Genomic DNA, 19,763 nt, shown 5'->3' with positions numbered 1-19,763 from the left:
CTCCGAAATCGGAACACCTTTGTTCACAGCCGATCGAGAAGCTTGATTTTCTTGCATTTTTGGCTCATCACTCCGTGCGCCTCCTAACCTCCCGCTGATCTTCAATTGTTCCTTTGAGAGCATCTGTGACAAGCTCACGCAATTGTCGCTGACTTTCGTCACCTTGGAAGTCATCACGGGCTGCCAACTCCTCGATCCTCTGCTTCAGCTCAGGGTCGGCGACTTCCCCGATATTCGCTTCGTCCTCAAGCTGTCCAAGTCGAACTTGTACGCCAGGTGGCAACGGAGGTACACTACTATCAGTTTCCAGATTTTCCTCGGCCGCTCTACTAGTCGCGGCTGGACGGTGTCCTCTTAACCTCACCTCTGACAAATACTCAGCTACTACCAGAAAGTCACCTTCTTCTCGAATCTTGTCTTCTGCCGTCAAGCCGTCAGTATTCTTTATCGAAGGATCTATTCCCACGTCTTCTAGCATGCATTGTGCCGTCTCAACCGTCTCAACAACAAATAGTGCTGTCTCCCCATCTTCATCTTTGATATCTGGGCTTATCTTGAAGTTGCTCCTCAAATATTTCGCGAGATGGAGATGGCTGTAAGAAGCTGCGGCGTGGAGAAGGCTATAGCCATGCTCATCTTGGGCGGCAGCAAGCCCCGGATTGGACTGAAGTAAGGGCAGAAGAGCTGGTGAATTTTCCGCGGCAAGTATAAATGGATTTTGCGAAGGGCTAGATTTTGAGTTTGCAATAGGCATCTTCTGTCGCCAGAGGGTCTGATAGTCAAAAGAGATGTGTTCAATAGTCAAAGAATATGTACACTACCGTAGTAAATTACTGAGCTTTGAATGGTTAATAACGTTAGTTCCCGGTATCAAATCCGCTCAGGCTTGTCCCGAGGGGCAGACTCATTCTCGCTCTTGACTCATTCGCCTTGCATTGCCTACTAGACAATGAATGATTTTGACTCACTATGTATTGCATTCTCAAAGTGTAATAATCTGTAGGTCCCCTCTGCTCACAAGTGTTGTGCCACAATTCAAAATCCCCTCGAGAATTTTGTTCATTCGACCTTTTGCTACATGTCCACTTTCTTCTGCGTCCAATTATTTCAATACCATGATGAACGCCCCATATGTTCCTCAAGATGTCTCTGAAGTATCGGAGTTGTTGAAGAGGCTAGAACAGTCCTCCCAAAAGCAGGGTGGTGGAAAGCATTCCATCAAGGCTAAAAAGCATACCTACGATGTTCAAGGTGCACCTTTCACAGTGGACTCGTGGCAATTCAAAGACTGGGATTACAAAAGCCGTGACCTCCCCACATATGCCCGTGGACTTTTCACGTACCGTAAGAGGGATGGTTCACCAGAAATTGCCGTCAGGGGCTATGACAAATTTTTCAATGTAGATGAAGTACACGAAACGAAATGGGAAAATGTCAAGTCTCGAACAAAGGGTCCTTACGAGCTCAGTGTGAAGGAAAATGGGTGTATCATATTCATCGCCGGCTTGGAAGACAATCATTTGCTAGTCTGTAGTAAGCATTCCACAGGAGCACGCGATAACGCAGATCTGAGTCATGCTGTCGCTGGTGAAAGGTGGGTCAACAAGCAATTGGAGTCCGTTGGAAGAACCAGAGCGGATCTTGCAAAGGAATTACGGAGACGCAACGTCACAGCTGTGGCAGAACTTTGTGACGACCGATTTGAAGAGCACGTCCTCGCTTATGAACCCCATGACGCAGGACTTTACTTGCATGGTATTAATCTCAATTTACCTGACTTTGCTACATATTCCAGTGAACTAGTGCACGAATTCGCAGATGAATGGGGTTTCAAGAAAGCACAGTACCTCATTGAAGATGACGTTGCTTCCATGAAGGATTTTCTTGAACGATGTGCCGAAACTGGCTCCTATGCCGGAAGGGATACAGAAGGTTTTGTCATACGATGCGAGCGTTCAATTCATGGGCCCAAGAATGCTTATCAAAATTGGTTCTTCAAATATAAATTTGAAGAACCTTACCTCATGTATCGACAGTGGCGTGAGTGCACGAAAGCAATCATTGGTAACCGAGCTCCAAGATTCAAGAAGCACAAAAAAATAACAGAAGAATACCTTCTTTACGCACGGCGTCAATTTGCTCGGAATTCCAACCTTGCTAAGGAATACAACAAAAACCATGGAATAATTGAAATGCGAGACGGCTTCTTGAAGGAAAGGGGTCTCAAGGGGTCCGATATCATTCGACAGGAAAAGGAAGATGATCCCACCGAAACAGTCACGAACAATGTGGTCTTGTTGCCGATTGCAAGCCTCGGGTGTGGCAAAACAACAGTAGCCTTGGCATTGACTACGCTCTTCGGATGGGGACACATTCAGAACGACAACATAACTGGGAAGGGGAATAGACCTGCACAATTCACATCACATATCTGTAATACTTTGGCTGCGAAGCCCGTTTGCATTGGCGATCGAAACAACCATCAAAAACGAGAGAGGAAGCAGATCATCAACGACGTATCTAACTTGATCCCCGAAGCCAGGTTCATTGCGCTGCACTATGTCCACGATCCAAAGTCGACGATGCTGCCCACCATACGCAATGTGACCAGAGAGCGCATATTTACCCGGGGAGATAATCATCAGACAATCCAGGCTGGCACGAAGTCACAACAAGAAATCATTGGGATCATGGAGGGTTTCCTCAACCGATTTGAGCCTTTTGATGCTAGCTCACAGCCGGACGAAGACTTCGATGGAGTCGTAGATCTCGACGTCTCTGCTTCATCTAGAGAGAATCTAGAGACCGTCGTGAACTTTCTGTACAATCAATATCCTAAGCTAATCCCAACATTACCGAGCTCAAAGGACTTGGATCGTGCCATCGGCGCCGCAATGAGTGACTATACTGTGGATCTAAAACACGATTTGAGCTTCAACAGCAACAGTAAGAAAAGCAGTGGCACCACCAGCAGCGCCGTGAAGCCTCCCGCACCTCCGAAACTTGAATTCTTCTGCATAAGTGTAGATGCGTCGAGGATCCGCACTGCTCTCTCCCAAGCTTTCTCTGACGTCTCTCCTGACATAGCCAAGATGTACCGCCATCTTGACACCTCCCGTCGAGTTCAGGCCCAATTCCACGTTACCCTAATGCATCGCGCTTCTATCAATGCAAAGCCTGAGCTATGGCAGAATCTCTCCTCTCTCCACGCCAATGCGGTTACTGAGGCTGCCGAGTCGTCCCAGCCAACTTTCGATCCTGTTCTCGGCAAATGTAGAATTCGACTAGAGCAAATTATCTGGAACGACCGAGTGATGACTATTATCGTCCGCCTCCTGAACGAGGGTTGGGACACAAGTAACGAAGTGCCACATATGACAATTGGAACTGCGAATCAAAGCATCAAGCCAAAGGAAAGCAATGATCTAATTCGGGATTGGTTAGGTGAGCATGGTGGTGTACATGAGACAGAAGTCAAGGGGTTTGTGGAGATTGAAGGTCATGTAAGGGCTGTCATGCAAAGATACGGGAAATAGGTTTGAAGCAGAAGGAATGAGACTTTGAAAAGCATTGAGCTTGAGAGGCAACTAAGGTTCATCACGACCTGCCTTCATCCCGAGCACTCGAGCTATAAGACTTGTTGCATCAAATATACCCTGGGGTCTAGAGCATAGCGCTATTTGCGTTGCATGAGGTAGACTTCATAGCAAAGCAGCTGATTGCACTCATTGTTGCGGTTGAACAATCCAAGCTGTGCATGGTCGTGATGTCAGAAATTTTGAATTTACAGGGCAGTCAATGCCTTGTCTCCTCTCCTTCTTGCCTCAAGATATCTCCTTCCACTCTCGTATACTCCTAAATACAAGCCACTACCCAACGCTGTCCACAGACCTCTCAATGCCCCACCCCTGAACAGCCCTCTGAGCCCCTCAGTCCGGAACACCTCTCTCCCCACAGCGATCCCACCCGCTCTGCCACTTCTTGCAGCTACCTGGCGCATTTTCTCGATCTCCCTCACAGGATCCTTTCCCTGCTTTTCCAATGCCTTCTTTGCGTTCTCCGACCTTCCCTCATCCAATTCGCTTGATGCGCTTAACATAATCCTCGTTTTCACGACATCAATTGGGGTGGTCACCACGGCAGCAACACTCCCTGCGCTTCCAGCAGAAAATGCAGTCACCAACCCATTCTCCAGTAGACTGCCCGTCTTCAATCCCCTCCCTCCCTATATTCATGCACTTTCGTCCGCAAATGCTCGAAGAGTGGAAAGTGCATAGCTGTGAATGGGAGATTTCTACCCGCCAACGCTGTATATCCACGCCATAGCTGCGTAGGCGAGTTGAATTTTCGAAGTGCAATGAATGTAGCGTTGCCATCAAAGACTTTGGTCCCAGGATTCGGATTAGAGCCGCGCGAAACCATTTGGGCGTTCTGCTTCAAGACTTCTGCGGGAGTGAGGATGAAGCAGGACACGAGCTCGCCAGCACCAGAGGCAAGACTGTGAGAAAGCCATGTGGGCAAAGATGTGGAGGTTAGGGCTGATTTAGAGGCTTCATAGGTGGTGAAAAAGGCTCCTGCTGGGCATAAGATGAGCGACGCCCCATCAAAGGCAGGCTTGGAAGGAAGATGGGGGTGAGGCTAACAGGAGGGGACGGTGGCGAGAATGACGCTGCCAATGCCCTGGTAAAGCCCTCGGAAGAGAGCGTGGTTGATCTTGCCGGTGGAGGCATGGGTGTAAAGCTTTGAGAAGCTAGGGGATTGCAGACGGGTTTTAATAGTATCGAGCGGATAAACGAGCAGGTCAATAGTAAAAGCTGCAGTTGCACCAGCAATAAGGATATCTGTATTGGTGTTTTGTGATGGCATTACACGAGGAGCACGGACGACAACAGCGAGTGGCCAAATGCATGATTAGAGGAGCATGCATGAGAGATCTCTACCTTTATCCCTTATCGTCATCGGGACAAGATACACTTCGACAGCAGCGGCAACTCCCGGAGCTAGAACTAAGAGGCCGACCCCTCGGACAAAGACGGCCCCCGGCCAGCCCTCCACCTGCCAACTTCAGCTCTCAACGCAACCTCAAGTGAAGCGTGGTAGAAGAGCTCGAGATTCCACACAGTGCTCCGACATTTGCCTGACTGTCTTCAAGTCTTCACCAACCATCCCAAAGACAGACCTTGTGACGTATGAGCCACTGCGCTACGAGTACGGCTCAGCCAAGCCCCTTATTCATTGGAGCCCAATCTGTCGCATGACGTTCGCCTTCACTCAGCCACACCCTGAATTGCCAACCTGAGTACCAAGAAGCCAAGAGTATTAAGACCTTGAAAGCCGCCGCCCCACATCCCTTAGATAGCCACTTCAAACCTCAATCAGAAAGGCTGTGCTTTTTACGACCTTGTCTGCCGCTAGCCGATACCTTGTCGCCTTGTTTGACAGACGACGAAAATCCCGCACCGACTTGAAGAAAACTCCGTCGATACCCAACGAGCCGCCTGCCAAGTCAACGTCGCATAAACCCAGAGTCCTCATATCGAGGCTTAGAACCTTGCTCTCATCGCGAAGTTCTTTTATCATGTCTTACTACGAAGATGGTCGGTATGACGATCGTCGTCGCCGCAAACATCAAGATCGAGACCCGCCGAGATATGAAGAAGAGGAGATCATAGCAGCTCGCCGTGCGCCGAAGGGATCAGGCTCCTCACGAGATAAGGCTGTCATTCCACGCGGAGATAGTAGTGACAGCTCAGTTGAAGAAGTGCGTAGAGACTTTCCACCTTATGGCTCTCGACGAGACTACCCACCTAGACGAGCGAAGTCAGCGCGAGACTCTAAGCGAAGCGGTCGACATGATGATGACTACTATGACGACTATGACGACAGAAAGCATCGTGGTAGCAAACGTAAGTCGGCATGCGTGACTGATCGGGTCTCATCTAAGAGGCTTCTCTAGGTGAAAAGCGTCGCCGTTATGACTCCTCGAGCTCGAGCTCTCCTAGCCCACGGCGAGACCGCCGCCGCAAATCAGGAGCTGAACAAGCCTTGGGCGCTTTGGGTATCGGGGGAGCTGGTGGTGCTGCGCTTGCTTCCGCTGCCACAGCCTTGACTGGTAGAAGCAAGTCGGAAGACAGAGGCGAGAAATCCCGGCGTAAACGTCGCTCACGACGTCATTCAGACTCTTCATCCTCATCTTCCTCAAGGTCTAGATCCCGAGGACGGCACAAGAAAAACCAGGACCCTCGAGAAATGCTGATCAAGGCTGCCAAGGCTGCTGCAATTGCTGGCGGTACTGAAGCCTGGCGTATGCGAAAAGAACCGGGTGACTGGAAGGGACCCAAGGGTCGACGCGTCCTGACTGCTGCAGCCGGTGCGGCTGGCGTCAACGGACTATTGGGTGCAGGCGATAAGAAAGGAGACGGTGGAAATACTATTCAGTCCGTCATTGGCGGGCTCGCCGGCAACCGGCTCTTGAATGGTTCCCGCAAAGAAGAAAGATCACGCTCGCGCTCTCGCGGACGAGACAGAAGCGAAAGCAGGGGAGGTGGAGGCCTTGGCAGCCTCGCGGGCGCTGGTGCACTCGCAGCAGCCGCGGCCAAGGCTTTCCAGAATCGGGGCGGATCAAGAGGAAGGAGGGATTATAGCAGCTCCAGTGATGATAGCAGATATAAGAAGGGGAGTAGGCGGTCCAAAAGCGTGAGTGAATACATGAGGCAAGGTATGGCAAAAATTGGATTAGGAGGTAACGAAGATAAAAGGGACACTACTAGTCGCGGCTCCAGCCGTGATATAGGAACCGACGCCCAGCACCTCCCAGTATCGAGAACGGTAGGTGGCGAAGGTGCCGGCACTGGGCACCCCGGCCTTACCAGCAGCAGTTCGGACGACGACATCTCCTCATCGGAAGAGGAACGCGAGAAGAAGAAAATGGGAAGAAAACGACTTATAACGGCAGGTCTTGCATCTGTAGCGACGATTCATGCAGCTCACCATGTTTACGGTACGATGCACATGCAAAATAAATTGGACGAAGATGTGGCGGAGGGCGAGATCAGTCCTGAAAAGGCGAAAAAGAAACGAAACAAGGCTCGGATGAGGCGAGCTGCGGCGGTGGGAGTGGCAGCACTAGGGGTGAAGGGTGCCTACAGCGAATGGAAAGAGATGAAAGAGCAAAGAGAGGAAGCAGCCGAATTCAAACAGAAGATGCAACGGCGTCGCGAGCGGAGGCTACTGAAGCAGCACGAACACGATTCGACGCCTTCGACTCCAGTGAGCGGGTCTATCCATTCAGTCCCTTCAGACCATGTACCTCAAATCTATCAAGGAAGACCAAATGGCCCCAGCGTCCCGCATCAGGGCTTACACGGAGAATATCGCAGCAACGCTCCAGATCTGGCCGCTCATCCGAATGCTGGCTACCCAGATGGACCGCAAATCTACAACGATGACAATCCGTACCATACCGCAACACCTAATCTAGCTCCAACGTCGATTCCACGATAATTTGTTCTTTTTCATTTCCACCAATTCCCCTATTCAGGCCCCGGCGTCTACTCACACCAGTAATGTGAACGGCACATGACATGCGTTATGAACACTCGGGCAACGCCAGCAATTTCCATAGATGATGATTTCGGTTATTACTTAACAACGATATGACGAATGTATAATGTTTCCCTAAAACTCTCAATCGTATTCTTTGCAGCTACCGCTTCTCCCCTTCGCCCCTTCTGTCATCTGCACGGTTTGCGTTCATCTCCCTTGCCCTACAGTTGCCCGCCTGCTGCACCCAGGATTCTGAGCCCGCCACCGTCTCCAGCAAAAGCAATCCAGTACCGCCCTGGATGCCATGCAATTTGCCCTCCCCCCACGCCTGTCCCCAGTGGTATCGTTCCCACAACATCTCCCGTCTCCACATGCGTAACCTCGAGATTCGCATTCTCATCGCATCCCGCAATCACATAGCTCCCATCAAAACTGAATCCCACGCTCTTGACAGCACCCACGGGACTTGTGATCGTCCTCTTACAGACCCAGTCTGACGTATCATATAATGAGACGAGGGCGTCGGAGCCGCCAATCGCAAGATACCGTCCCGTGGGTGAGAGGGCGAGGGAGAGGCAGGAGGAAGTGTGTGCGGACAATGAATGCAGAGGGTTGAGAGAGGGATACGAGAGGATAGAGACGGAGCCGTCACCACGGGTTAGGAGGAGGTGGGAAGGCGGTGCGGAGTATGAAAAGAGGATTTGGTTTGTCTGTATGGGCTGGGGTATTGCGGGTTGTGCAACGGGAGCAGGAATGAGATGGATGGGAAGGAGTGCTTCATCCTAAGGGCGACAACTTGGTCAGTTTATGCTTGGCCTTGACAAATAATGATCGTGTAGAACAAAATGTACAGCTTAAGTGGAGAGGTTGACATACCCTCCGTCCAACCATCACAGACTCCCCGTCGGCGGAATAGCAGACTGTAAGGCCTGCTTCGCCCAGCTGCACGATGGCCGTACAGATCTTATTTCGTACGTCCCAAAATCTGCATGTGCCGTCGCTGCTCACACTCGCGAGTTCGGCTTCTTTCACTGGATTCCATGCGACTCGCTCAATGCCCCCAGTGTGACCTCGTAGCTCAGTGCTATTTTTTACTTGCGGTTTATCGGGGTTCCAGACCCGAAGGGTACGGTCGGCAGAGCCTGTGGCTATGAGTTGACCTGTAGGGTTCCAAGCTATGGTGCGGATGCTGCATTGGTCGTCAGTCTTTGTCCGATTGTGCTTTCAAGCTGTTGGGCGGACGAACGTGTGTGAGCCCGGGCCACGAGATGCGGGATCATGGTAGACCTGAGTCTTGAGTGTAGAGAAGAGCGTTGGAAAGCGGTCTTTGGCTACGGGTTTGCGGAGCGGAAGCGGTGCCATTGTCCATATGCCTCGAGAGAAATGTAGAATCAGACATTCATGGTCGGCATGTGGCGAGCGAGAGGCTCAGAGCTAGGAACCTAGATCACCTCAATTTCGAAACTACTGACAAAGCAGCGTTATTGCGGAAGACTGTCCATTGACAAATTGTGCCAAAGGTGAACATTTTGTGATGGCTGTTTACAGATATCCCTAAACCGGAAGGGGAAATCCGTTTTTCCTATCATACATCACCTTGTGTCACTACCTTACACGCTTCATCTTGTCGCTCAATTAGTTGGTCTTACTATGCGAGAGGGGCATAATACAGCCTATTTCAGTCATGTATCTGGCTTCGAAAACGGAGAGTCCGTCTTCGAAATTGGAGGTTTTGAGTGGAAAACTGCCGGTTTGGATCGACCCCAAGGAGCCGCCCTCGAAGAAGCAGCCATTCAGCACCATTCTGAGTCAGCCATTCACACATACAGTACTGTAGGATATGAGATGCAATCTTCATATAGCTGAAATAGCAAATTAGGTTGAGCTCTTGCTACCGGAAGATCTGTACAGTGTCATCTGGCAAGATGTAGCCGCAAAACTCTCGGAGATACAGCATGACAGGGTGATCATGTCTCTCTCCGACGTACTGGAAAAGGATTTTTTCAATCGATATATCAGAATGGGTATGTTCCGAACATCTACATGGGGGGGGGGATAAAGACTTCATTGTGCACCTGTAGGCCCACTTGCTGAAATTGACTGTTTGAAAACTTCAGACATATGGCTTCATGTCTTGTAGAATGCCTCCTCTGTATTACTTGCTACTCTTCTTGAATTTTTTTCATGCCTTCTTGCTCAAAAGATGCCGTTCCCGTCTGAATTTATCGACGCTTTTGGTTTTAGAGTGGATGAGCGGAAGTCTGCTTTTTCCCAAGAACTTGACAGACTTGTACCGACTTGTATTGGTAGCCTGACAAGTGATGTTAGGAAATGTCTTGATGCTATCTGAGGGACGGAGTGGTATCGACAATTTGTACTCACTAAATGATGGTGTGGTTCCCTCTGTCAATGACTGAGCTGCAGAATTGCAGGTTGACATTCTCAAGGCCAACTTCGCCTCGAGATCCCGAAAGAGCTATATGAGCGTACGGGACTTCTGGGCCACGCTATTCGAGATGGAGGCCGAAAGCACGTCAAAACCAGATATAGTATGATTTTCCCTTCCAAATGTCTCTGATAGGAGCTAAGCATCCACTAGGGCTTGATTTCGATCTCAGGCAGCCGTCCATGCTGCACGGTAAGAAAGGCTTCGATCGAATTTTGTGGGCCTGCAAAGAGGTCTTGAATCATCCAGTGGCCTGGCTATACTGTGACTTGAGTGACCCTCCAAATCGTAGGTTTGCCTCTTCCTGCGAAAGTCAAAAAAGTAGTTTTGGATGATAACATGATTTCTGGTATTCTCAGAACCTGGTCCCATAAGCAAGCATCAGCCAGTCAACCGAAAGGTCGCTCCGCTTGAGAGAAAGAGCGGTTTACTGTTGACCCCACCGCTTCAAGAATCGGAGTCTCTTAAAAGCAATCACGATTTCGAATCCTGGGCTGTTGACGCTTACGAGTGGCTTGGCTTGGTCTCTCTTCAGAGTCCGCGTCTATTGAATGGTGATCATATCGATACATATCTAAGTACGTATAATGTACCTGGAAACGCGAAGGACTCTTCTATCGGCACCTCGAATTGTATCACGCTCCGATGGCAATCATTAATACCTTCTGCGTGGCTTCGAAGTCTATTTGTCGAGATGAGGTGAGCAAATCTCCGTTGATAACGGCGTTTTCCAACATGCTCCTTGTACGCCGTGCTGACGGCTATGCAGTAAAGCAGTAAAGGTTTTGCCGGAAGGATTCTTTGCATTGTCCGCTTACAATTCCAAAAGCGGCTTCGAAGAGCAGCAGGACAGTTATACCTTATTGTGTCCTCCTTATGCCAATGAGGGCTGTGAAGAGGCAACACCCAAAGTTGGACGTAATTACATACTGTTCAAGGACTTAGGTTCCTAGCTTAAGTCAATCAACGAAGATGCTCTCGAACATGGACTTCAATAGTTTGGTTCCTCATCGTTATCAGAATACGGTCACCTATGTTTCTCTATTGGGTTTGTAAGTCAAAAATGTACTCTTCATGGCCGTTGTCAAAAGTGTACTTTCACTATTTGAAAGAAAATGAGACCTGCACTGTCTCTCCATTCAATTCATTACATACTACAAGTGCAGACACCCATCAACATACCCTGCATTTCTAATTTCTAGTGATCAATATGGCCGCACTCACTATTTCAAGCAAATACCCGAAACTACTGTCAACGACGCAAATGCTGGCAATCATAGCTTACAAGAAACCAAGCAACAGCCAATGCGAGAAGCACTTCAGAAAATATCGGCAGAGCGACTAGGCAATTGAAGCACGACCAATGGTCATCGTTCATGAGGCGAAGCCTTGTCGACGGCACGAGACCCTCCGTCTCAACATCCCAAAAGCGATGAAGCGACAAAAGTTGCATCTACGAGGTCTGAAAAGGCCAAGCTCTTATCTTCGTCCTCCAAAACCCGTGCTACGCCTCATTCTTCATCCTCCCAAAAAGCCAGCGACGCCACGACCAACTCGGCGTCTACGTCAGGTCGAGCAATTGCTTCAACGGCCGTCAGCACGATCACCTTCTCCCACCGCAATCCCCTCGCACAATTCTCGCCGGAGTCCAAACCAGACAAACAAACAAGTGCAGCATGAATTCAGTGGGCTGTTCAGAGACCTAGAGTGTTATTCAGGCTACGAGTGGGAACATCGCTATTGGCCATCAATGCTAACCAGACGAACCCACGGGAATCCCGCGTTTTGTGGAGGATTAGCAAGCCAATTTGCACTTTCATAATGATTGAAAAGAAAGGTCTGTAATTTTCACGTGACGGCCAGCATCTTGTCCGAGAGTGACTTCAGGATGAAAGCATAGTCTCGTTAAATTCACTACTTGTCATTTTATTGGAGTCATCTGTTCTCGCTCAAGTCGCGCGAATCAGCAAACTTACCTTCTTACTGTTTGCAGCCGGTTGCCATTCTGGATACGTGTAGCACGATAAATTGATCTATGCCCAAAATATGTCGTCATGAATTTGTGTGATGGTTGACATTCTCCAACGGCTATACTGAGCATTTTTCAATTCCCGTCGGCATCATCGTTGTGCGCCCTTTTTCTTTCGAGCCCTAACACTAAAACCGATACTACGGTCGGCGACATCATAGGCTGCATAACCTCATCGACCTCATCCCTACTCCCCAACCCTCTAAATCTTCGTTCACACAACAATGGACGCTCTAGAATCCTACTTCCTAAGCACATCCCTCTACCTCACCCTCGAAGCTACTCCCCTCCTCCTTTCCCCCCGCCTCCTTCTCTCCCTGCTAAGCACAGCCCTTCGCGACCCCACAGACCTAGAGACCTACCTATCCCGCACTCTCGCATTCACAAATATCACCCTCGCCACGCTCTCCTTCCTTCTCTCTGGCATTCTCCCCCTCTCAACTCTCGTCTCGGAGAGCGAAAATGAGCATACAGGGGCACCAAGTCCTTATGCCATGCCGGCTGTTTTTGTGACAATGGTGTATGAGGTCGTAGGGATGGTGTACTGTTATGTGCAGCTTACTGGAGATGGAGGGGGAGGGGCGGCTTACGGTATGGGGGTGGCTTTGAAGGGGGTTTGGCGACTTGGGGCGTGTGGTGTCTGATTTTTGGGGGAGGGGAGGGGGAAAAGGGGAAAGTGAGTGGTTGGCCGTTTCGGAATAGGGAAGAGAAGGAGGCGAAGAGGGAGAAGATGAGGAGGAAGAAGGGGTTGTAGGACGGTCTCTTGTGAGAAATGCAAACAATACTTGAAAACCTGAACAGTGTGAGAGCTCTGACTATCCAGTTGTAGCATGACATATTACTCAACATCATTGAAGAATCAAGACCGTGACAGCTTTCCCTTGCTCCCGCCGACATCGAAGTAGCATGCACCAGTATTTCAGTGCCTTGGACTACCGGCTCAGCCCCTCCACGTCTGCCACCATACCTTCCATCCCATCCTCACCGTCATCGACAGTCTTTCGATACCACGGAATTTCCTTGCCTTGCAACGGCAACGGCTCACCTGGCAAATCCTCAGTCACGATCCTCATAATCTTACTTTCATCCTCGCCCTTACCATGAGCTACCGCCAGCTCCGCCTCCATCACATTTGCAAGCACCAACTCCTTCGCCATCCACTCATCCCTGCGCTTCTTCTCCAGCTCCTGTACCTCTTCAGCCAATAGCTTGTTGTCTTCTTCGCTCCACGCCAGCTGCCGCCTTAGTAACCTAAAAAGCTGGTCAGGTCGTATGGCGAGCTCGGCGTCTGTGAAGGTGACATCTAAAGGGTAATCATAGGGGAGTGCGGTGCCATTCTCAGTATCTGAGGGATGCGAGAGGGTGGCATCATCATCAACAAGGGTCTCGCCATTGCCATCTTTTGTATCTGTTGGAGGCTTCGCATTGAGGATGAGTTTCAACCGCTGTGGCTTGAAATGTGCAGAGTTGTAATTTCGAGGGACAGGGTCTGAGGGTCTCAAGGCTTCAGTTTCGTGGACTGTTCGCATGTGTTTCGCAAGAGCGTCAGAGCGGGTGAAGGAACGGTCACACTCTGCCATTCGGACATACAGATTAGCTTGTTGCCTCTACATCTAACCGAGTCGCAGCCTAGCATACCCGGCAGGGCACAATAGAATGGCTTTTCCTTTGTATGACTTCTCATGTGTGCCTTGAGTGCGTATCCACTGGCATGCGGTGTCCCTTTCCTCGTGCAATCCATCCACTCGCAGGCATAGTTTGTCTCTTTACTTCCAATGTGATCAAGGTGAAGATGTTCAACAAGGTTGTCCATGTTGTTCAAGTCTCCAGCTTCACAGCCATCCCATCTACAAACTCGGACTTGTAGATGGCTCCGGGGGTCTTCATCCGGCATCATGTTGAATTGGTCTCCGGAGGGCGAGGTAGGAATACTGCCGTCCGTGTCGGAAGAGATTTGATCTTCTTCATACCGATTGTCAATGGGTGGGATTGGAGTCGATCGAGGCGAAGAGACGCCGACACGACGACGTTTGGAAGGTGGTAGCAGGTGCGGTTCTGGAGGAACGTCCATTCCAGAGTCTGCGTCCTCAGTCTTCACATCTTCTGCAAATTCACTAGAGCCATGAGAGGAGAGCTGAGAAGAGGCGGGAGACATATCTCGTGACGAAGTCATGGTGAGGTGGCGACAGCTATGGAGTGAATATAAGCGCAGTGAGTGGAGTGAATGATTTGAGGAGCTTTAGCGGGATTGGACGCTTCGAGCAAGATTGATCATATTATTGATCTGGCCGAGCGTCGGTGAGTCAAAGTATCTAAGCTTTTAGGGGCAATTATAAGGAGGCACGCCCAGGAGCGCCCCTTGTAGGCCCGCCTAAGGATTCTGCGGCCGTGTTCAGAGTGACCGACCCTCGGGCGGCCCATCGTGACATTGATCTTCCACCTCCTACCTGCTGCAATCAAGACAGCTTGAGCATCTTCCGCTTAGTACGATTTATGTTCTAGCTATGCGCTCGTTATATTGCTGCACATACACTCATCATGGCTCCAAAATCAAAGCATAAATCTAAGTCGAAGAAAGCAAAAGGAGCCAAGGAGAATGAAGGAAGTAAAGAGCAAGAGCCCCCAAAAGTCATCAACGAGACTACGGGATCAAGAACTGCCGCTGCTCCTCAAGAACCTCTCGAACCCAAGGAACAGAATGTCACACCCGAGTTTCTTGCCGCTGTGGACGACTACTATACCTCCTTCGATCACTTCAACTCTCTAGTCACCTCCACTAATGCCTGGTCATCCATCCCCGAGCAGCCGATGAGCCAGTGCCCCAAGCAACCCCTAGAGGAGCCATGGTACGAGACCGAACTGGAAGAGCAAATGCAAGCGGGCGGGTTTCCTTATGAAGAGGGAGAGAAGGATGGCTCGGAGATGGAGAGTTTGGGGGCTAGGTTCAAGAGATTGAAATTGGAAGAGGAGGAGAAGAAGAAGAAGCAGAAGAAGAGCGAAGAACAGAGAGAGGGCAAGGAGGCGGTGAATAGGGAGATCATAATAGATGTTGACAAGATGATTGATGCATGGACGGGGAAGAAAGGGTTGATCGTTCCGGCTGGATTGAGATTTCCGAAATGAGAGGACTACAGCTTGGAAAAGAGAAACCCTCTCCCAAACCCATGATGCATTGGAGCGTAAGAACATCTAGCAAGAAACAGGTGGGTGCAATTTCGGGCGAGGAACGACTAGGAGCTCCGGTCATGATTTTGGGACTGTCTATTTAGCGATTCATTTTGTTGTGAAGCCATCGCCGACAGCCGAATTGCTAGTGACTTGTGACATGTTGGTCGCTGACGCCGTAGGCGTGGTTATGTAAGTGAGAATTTTGTCCGTTTTCTGTGCTAGGCCTCGAGGCCGCTTCTCATTATGATGATTGAAACAAAGAATTCTGCAATTCGGACGACTCTGTTGTATGTCGATTTGAAAGCTCCACGTTTGAGCAACCTGACGAAGCGCAAAATCGTCGAGCATGTGATACGGCAAAACGTTTAAAATGAAGGCTGACTGGTTCAACCAACAGCTTTGAGATATGCTTGGAGTCATGGAAAAGCAGAGCTTTGTGCAAGTGCGAAGACAACACTTTCATTGCTGAACAGCTTTCTGATTTGCTACCAACACTTTGTAAATAAGCTGTGTGAGACCGAATAAATACATCGCCTTTTTACAGCTCCTTAGGTGAAAAGACTCTCTTTTCGGCAACCCCAAAATCTAATGGTATCCAGTCCGTTGAGGACATAATCTTTTATTTATGATCATTTATCATATAGTCGTGTTGAATATCTCCTAGGCCAAGACGAAGCTCGCTAGGATGAACTCGTCTGGCATTCTCTAGTATCGGTACCTGTGAGGCTAATGAGTATGAGCTACATGGAGATAGGCTATTAACATACATGTCACTCTTGTAAGGTCCCTCAACAGGCAAGCTCATGTACTCTGCTTGTTTTGGTGTCATCTTGGAGAGTTTTGCGTTCACGTGTCCCAGATGTAGTACGGCGACTTGTTCGTCGAGAATCTTCGGCAGGACGTAAACGCTGATGTCTTTCTTGCCGGTCTTGCCGAACTCGATGTACCGTTTGCCAAATGCCGCATCCTCTGCTTTGTACAACATGATCTGAGCTAGGACCTGGTTGGTGAAGGAGCATGACATAACAAAGGAAGAGTGGCCAGTAGCACAGCCAAGATTGACCAAACGGCCTTCAGCGAGTAATATAATGGTTCTTCCATTCTTCATTGTGAACCGATCCACCTGGGGCTTGATGTTCTGGACTGATTTCGCGTTGGCTTTCAACCAGGCAACGTCGATCTCAATGTCGAAATGCCCAATGTCTATTCCACGTCAATTACTGTCACCCAGACAATATAGTGGATCTGGAGGGGAGCTTACTGCACACAATAGCGTCGTTTGGCATGGCTTCAAAATGTTCTCCCACGAGAATGTCCCTGCAGCCTGTCGTAGTAACGAATATTTGACTTATTGGTGCAGCATCTTCCATAGTCAAAACTTGGTACCCAGCCATGGCTGCCTGCAGCGCATTGATGGGGTCGACCTCTGTGACTAGCACGCGGGCGCCCATGCCGTGTAATGCCTGAGCGCATCCCTTGCCAACGTCGCCAAATCCAGCTACCACAGCGACCTTGCCTGCAATCATGACATCTGTTGCTCTCTTGATTCCGTCTATCAAGCTCTCTCTGCAGCCGTAGAGATTGTCAAATTTCGACTTTGTAACTGAATCATTGACGTTGACCGCTGGGACCAGCAATTTCTTATTGTTCAACATGCGGTAGAGATGGTGCACGCCTGTGGTGGTCTCTTCTGATACACCATAGCAGTCTTCCAACATCTCCGGGTGCTTGTTGTGTACTAGCGCTGTGAGATCACCACCATCATCGAGAATCAGGTTGAGTGATTTGCCGTCCTTGAATGCCACGAGCTGTTGCTCTAAGCACCATTCGTATTCTTCATCAGTCTCACCTTTCCACGCAAAAACAGGAACTCCTGAAGCGGCAACAGCAGCAGCAGCATGATCTTGAGTAGAGAAAATGTTACAGGACCTATTAACAAGATTCAGCAGGTAGGTATGGATACAGGAATTAAGAGGATAGCTTACGTCCAGGTAACTTCAGCTCCAAGGGATGTGAGGGTTTCGATTAGGACTGCGGTCTGAATTGCTAGAGTGAATGTCAACGGATTCTTGTCTACGAGGTGTCCAGAAGATTGCTCACTCATGTGCAGACATCCTGCGACTCTAGCACCTGCCAATGGCTGATCTTTGGCATACTTTTCCCTCGTAGCCATAAGACCCGGCATCTCATTCTCTGCGAGATCAATCTCCCGACGACCAAAGGCTGCTAGCCCCTACAGAGTCGTCAGTCAAGCTGCGTTGAACAGGGACAGGGTCTGCTTCTATACCAGGTCAGCGACCTTGAACTTCGAAGCTGGTGCTGCTCCATTCGTAGCTCCGTTGGTAGTCATGGCTGCGGCAGGATAGGGTATTGACGATATTTTGTGTAGCTTGTTATGATCGATAGTCTGCTGTCGATAATCTCTTGAGCTGTTCGACTGTATATGGAGTAAATATGAACGCCGTGTTTTTACTCCGGGTTTTGAAGGACAGTTTACGTCGTACAATGACGCGCCAATGAAACCGAAGCGAGATCATAGACGCACTAAGTCTAAGAGAACAGTTCCACTAGCCCGGGGTTGGGGCTTGCACCGCTGCGCCTACGAATGCTCTGGAAATCTTACAGGATTGTATAGTAGTGCAGTCTGCTGCTACTATGGTGAGTAGCACCAAGGAATCAAGTCAAGTCAGTTAAATCGCTTCTTGGATCTATGAGTCCTCCACACCCGGCAGCAGATTTCCCCTCACAGCAAACATCTTGCCGGTTACCCCAGCTGTGAAACCATCTATCTGTCGCGCATATTGCTCCACTTGCCTGCTGTTCAACATGGTCTCTAACCTGCCCGGCTCCTGTGGAAGCTTGAACAGCCTTTGCCACTCATCCTCGGGCAGTGGACTCTGCTTTGCCATAGCCCTTGATGCATTCTCTGACTTGCGTTTCTGCTGCCACTGCGATATTTTTTGCTGTTCTCGCGCGAGCTGTCTTTGATAGTACTGATAATTGTTGAGTTCGGTGTGGTGCGTTTCAATGCTGTCCAGCAGCAAGTCGGTAGTCTGGGTGAGAAAAGGGTCGACTGAAAGGTTGAGTGAGTAAAAATTTGGTGATAGAGGATCCTCAGTTTGTGAGAGCGATTGTAAAGTCGGCGTCTGTGTCTGCTGGCTATCTGGAGAGGGCGTGGCGCCGGGAAGGGAATGGAGCAAAGACGTCAAAAGATGAGAGTTGTGTATCTGAAGCGGCAACTCAAGAAGTATGTCCTGATATCGAAGATTTGATTTTTGCAGACTATCACACGTAAACAGATGCTACCTGAAAGAAAATCTGTTGCTGGGCGCACCTCTCGGCAGTGAATTTATTCTCTTTAAATGCGGTCATGAAGGCAGGTGACAGTCTAAAGGCGCGGAGACTGAGCCCACCCTGGGAACTTTTGCTCACATCATGTACTAGAGCCACAGTCCTCTCATTGATATCTTTCTGGTAATGTACTTGATTCTCGATGAAGGTAGAGTGAATGAAGTGACCAAGGTTCGTGCTCGTGTACCATCCGGTATTATTAGCGTCCACGTTGACTTCCCTTAATTTTCTTATCATCTCTGCCTGGTAGCTGATATTTGCCTTGGCTCGTGGAGCGGAGGATGCTAAATTTGCGGGTGTATCATGATAACCGTCCGCGGTGGGGGCTTCGACGATTGGAAATGGAAAGGCGTTTGTGACTTCAAGATTGGCATTCTTATCCATGCCAACTAGGAATCCGGTCGCGGGTGTTGGGTAAGACTGAGAACAATGTTTTATAATCTTCATGACCACCTAGGATCTCTAAGCTTTGTAGTGACAGCAAGCTTGGACAACTCACCAGCGCTTCAACCTGGACCGCCTTGAGCGGCACATCTCCGGCTTTGCTATCCCATGATTAGCGTAGACTCACAGCCATGGTAGATATGTTTCAGCATACAGCGTATCTGCGAGCGTCGTCATGCTGTGTGAGAGTTTGTGTTGACCTTTTGCGCCCAGAATTCCCATGTGTGCGATGTACGCCAATCTTTTCCGGTCTAGCGCTATCAGGGCTTCTTGGCTGGTACTAAAATAATTGCACACGCTGAAATCCTTGAGTTCGGCTGTATATAGCCAACAATGAACTTTTGTGATGAGCTCCATATGTCAATCATCTTTGAAATGAATTAGAAAGCAGTTCGTCTGCGACAGTCGCTATTGGGTTCAATTTCTTTACCATTTTGAGCTGCAAAATTTTGTGCCAAGACGAGGTTGTGCAATTAAGGTATTTTGCAAGCTCGCCGACACCTTCAATCTGCAATTTGGGATTCATTCTTCAAATAGTCTTCTTATCAGAGGAAAATTGCGCATAGATATATTTGAATTGTAATTTTCAATCAATTTTGCACCAAGATCTCCCAATGAAGACTTATCGAAAAAGAGTTATTTCCTGCCAAAGATTTCAAGGTGTCCACGACTGGTCCTGCGAGTCAACCCTCTCATCTTTGACAGTTATTATTGTAATAATACCCTATTGTTCAACAGCGGCGCCGAATATGCCTCCTTCTGACTTTGCCATCCCACAAG

At 49.3% G+C, this 19,763-nt stretch overlaps 8 protein-coding genes across 8 annotated transcripts; 3 read left to right on the top strand and 5 right to left on the bottom strand.

The window, feature by feature from the left end:
- Positions 1 to 67: 67 nt before the first annotated feature.
- KY384_002029 (uncharacterized protein) lies at positions 68 to 754 on the bottom strand (the record flags this gene model as incomplete). Its single annotated transcript, XM_044810555.1, has 1 exon — positions 68 to 754. One exon carries the CDS (start codon positions 752 to 754, stop codon positions 68 to 70), a length of 687 nt encoding a protein of 228 aa, XP_044672529.1.
- A 361-nt stretch (positions 755 to 1,115) lies between these two features.
- KY384_002028 (uncharacterized protein) lies at positions 1,116 to 3,536 on the top strand (the record flags this gene model as incomplete). The annotated part of the gene is made up of 1 exon (XM_044810554.1): positions 1,116 to 3,536. The coding sequence occupies one exon, from the start codon at positions 1,116 to 1,118 to the stop codon at positions 3,534 to 3,536; it is 2,421 nt and encodes an 806-aa protein (XP_044672528.1).
- Positions 3,537 to 5,578: 2,042 nt separating this feature from the next.
- On the top strand, positions 5,579 to 7,503 carry KY384_002027 (uncharacterized protein; the record flags this gene model as incomplete). The annotated part of the gene is made up of 2 exons (XM_044810553.1): positions 5,579 to 5,906; positions 5,957 to 7,503. 2 exons carry the CDS (start codon positions 5,579 to 5,581, stop codon positions 7,501 to 7,503), a joined length of 1,875 nt encoding a protein of 624 aa, XP_044672527.1.
- A 263-nt stretch (positions 7,504 to 7,766) lies between these two features.
- Positions 7,767 to 8,907, bottom strand: KY384_002026 (uncharacterized protein; the record flags this gene model as incomplete). Its single annotated transcript, XM_044810552.1, has 3 exons — positions 7,767 to 8,264; positions 8,422 to 8,734; positions 8,792 to 8,907. The coding sequence occupies 3 exons, from the start codon at positions 8,905 to 8,907 to the stop codon at positions 7,767 to 7,769; spliced, it is 927 nt and encodes a 308-aa protein (XP_044672526.1).
- A 4,045-nt stretch (positions 8,908 to 12,952) lies between these two features.
- On the bottom strand, positions 12,953 to 14,193 carry KY384_002025 (uncharacterized protein; the record flags this gene model as incomplete). Its single annotated transcript, XM_044810551.1, has 2 exons — positions 12,953 to 13,593; positions 13,659 to 14,193. The coding sequence occupies 2 exons, from the start codon at positions 14,191 to 14,193 to the stop codon at positions 12,953 to 12,955; spliced, it is 1,176 nt and encodes a 391-aa protein (XP_044672525.1).
- Positions 14,194 to 14,558: 365 nt separating this feature from the next.
- KY384_002024 (uncharacterized protein) lies at positions 14,559 to 15,143 on the top strand (the record flags this gene model as incomplete). The annotated part of the gene is made up of 1 exon (XM_044810550.1): positions 14,559 to 15,143. The coding sequence occupies one exon, from the start codon at positions 14,559 to 14,561 to the stop codon at positions 15,141 to 15,143; it is 585 nt and encodes a 194-aa protein (XP_044672524.1).
- Positions 15,144 to 15,807: 664 nt separating this feature from the next.
- Positions 15,808 to 17,538, bottom strand: SAH1 (S-adenosyl-L-homocysteine hydrolase; the record flags this gene model as incomplete). Its single annotated transcript, XM_044810549.1, has 5 exons — positions 15,808 to 16,391; positions 16,450 to 17,117; positions 17,174 to 17,234; positions 17,289 to 17,421; positions 17,476 to 17,538. 5 exons carry the CDS (start codon positions 17,536 to 17,538, stop codon positions 15,808 to 15,810), a joined length of 1,509 nt encoding a protein of 502 aa, XP_044672523.1.
- A 358-nt stretch (positions 17,539 to 17,896) lies between these two features.
- On the bottom strand, positions 17,897 to 18,923 carry KY384_002022 (uncharacterized protein; the record flags this gene model as incomplete). The annotated part of the gene is made up of 2 exons (XM_044810548.1): positions 17,897 to 18,470; positions 18,523 to 18,923. 2 exons carry the CDS (start codon positions 18,921 to 18,923, stop codon positions 17,897 to 17,899), a joined length of 975 nt encoding a protein of 324 aa, XP_044672522.1.
- Positions 18,924 to 19,763: the final 840 nt, after the last annotated feature.

Source organism: Bacidia gigantensis (assembly GCF_019456465.1).
Source record: "Bacidia gigantensis strain McMullin 20006 chromosome Unknown contig_134, whole genome shotgun sequence".
Classification (NCBI taxonomy): Eukaryota; Fungi; Ascomycota; class Lecanoromycetes; order Lecanorales; family Ramalinaceae; genus Bacidia; species Bacidia gigantensis.
Note: the sequence above shows the minus strand (reverse complement) of the source record. Positions and strands in the feature narration are given on the sequence as shown.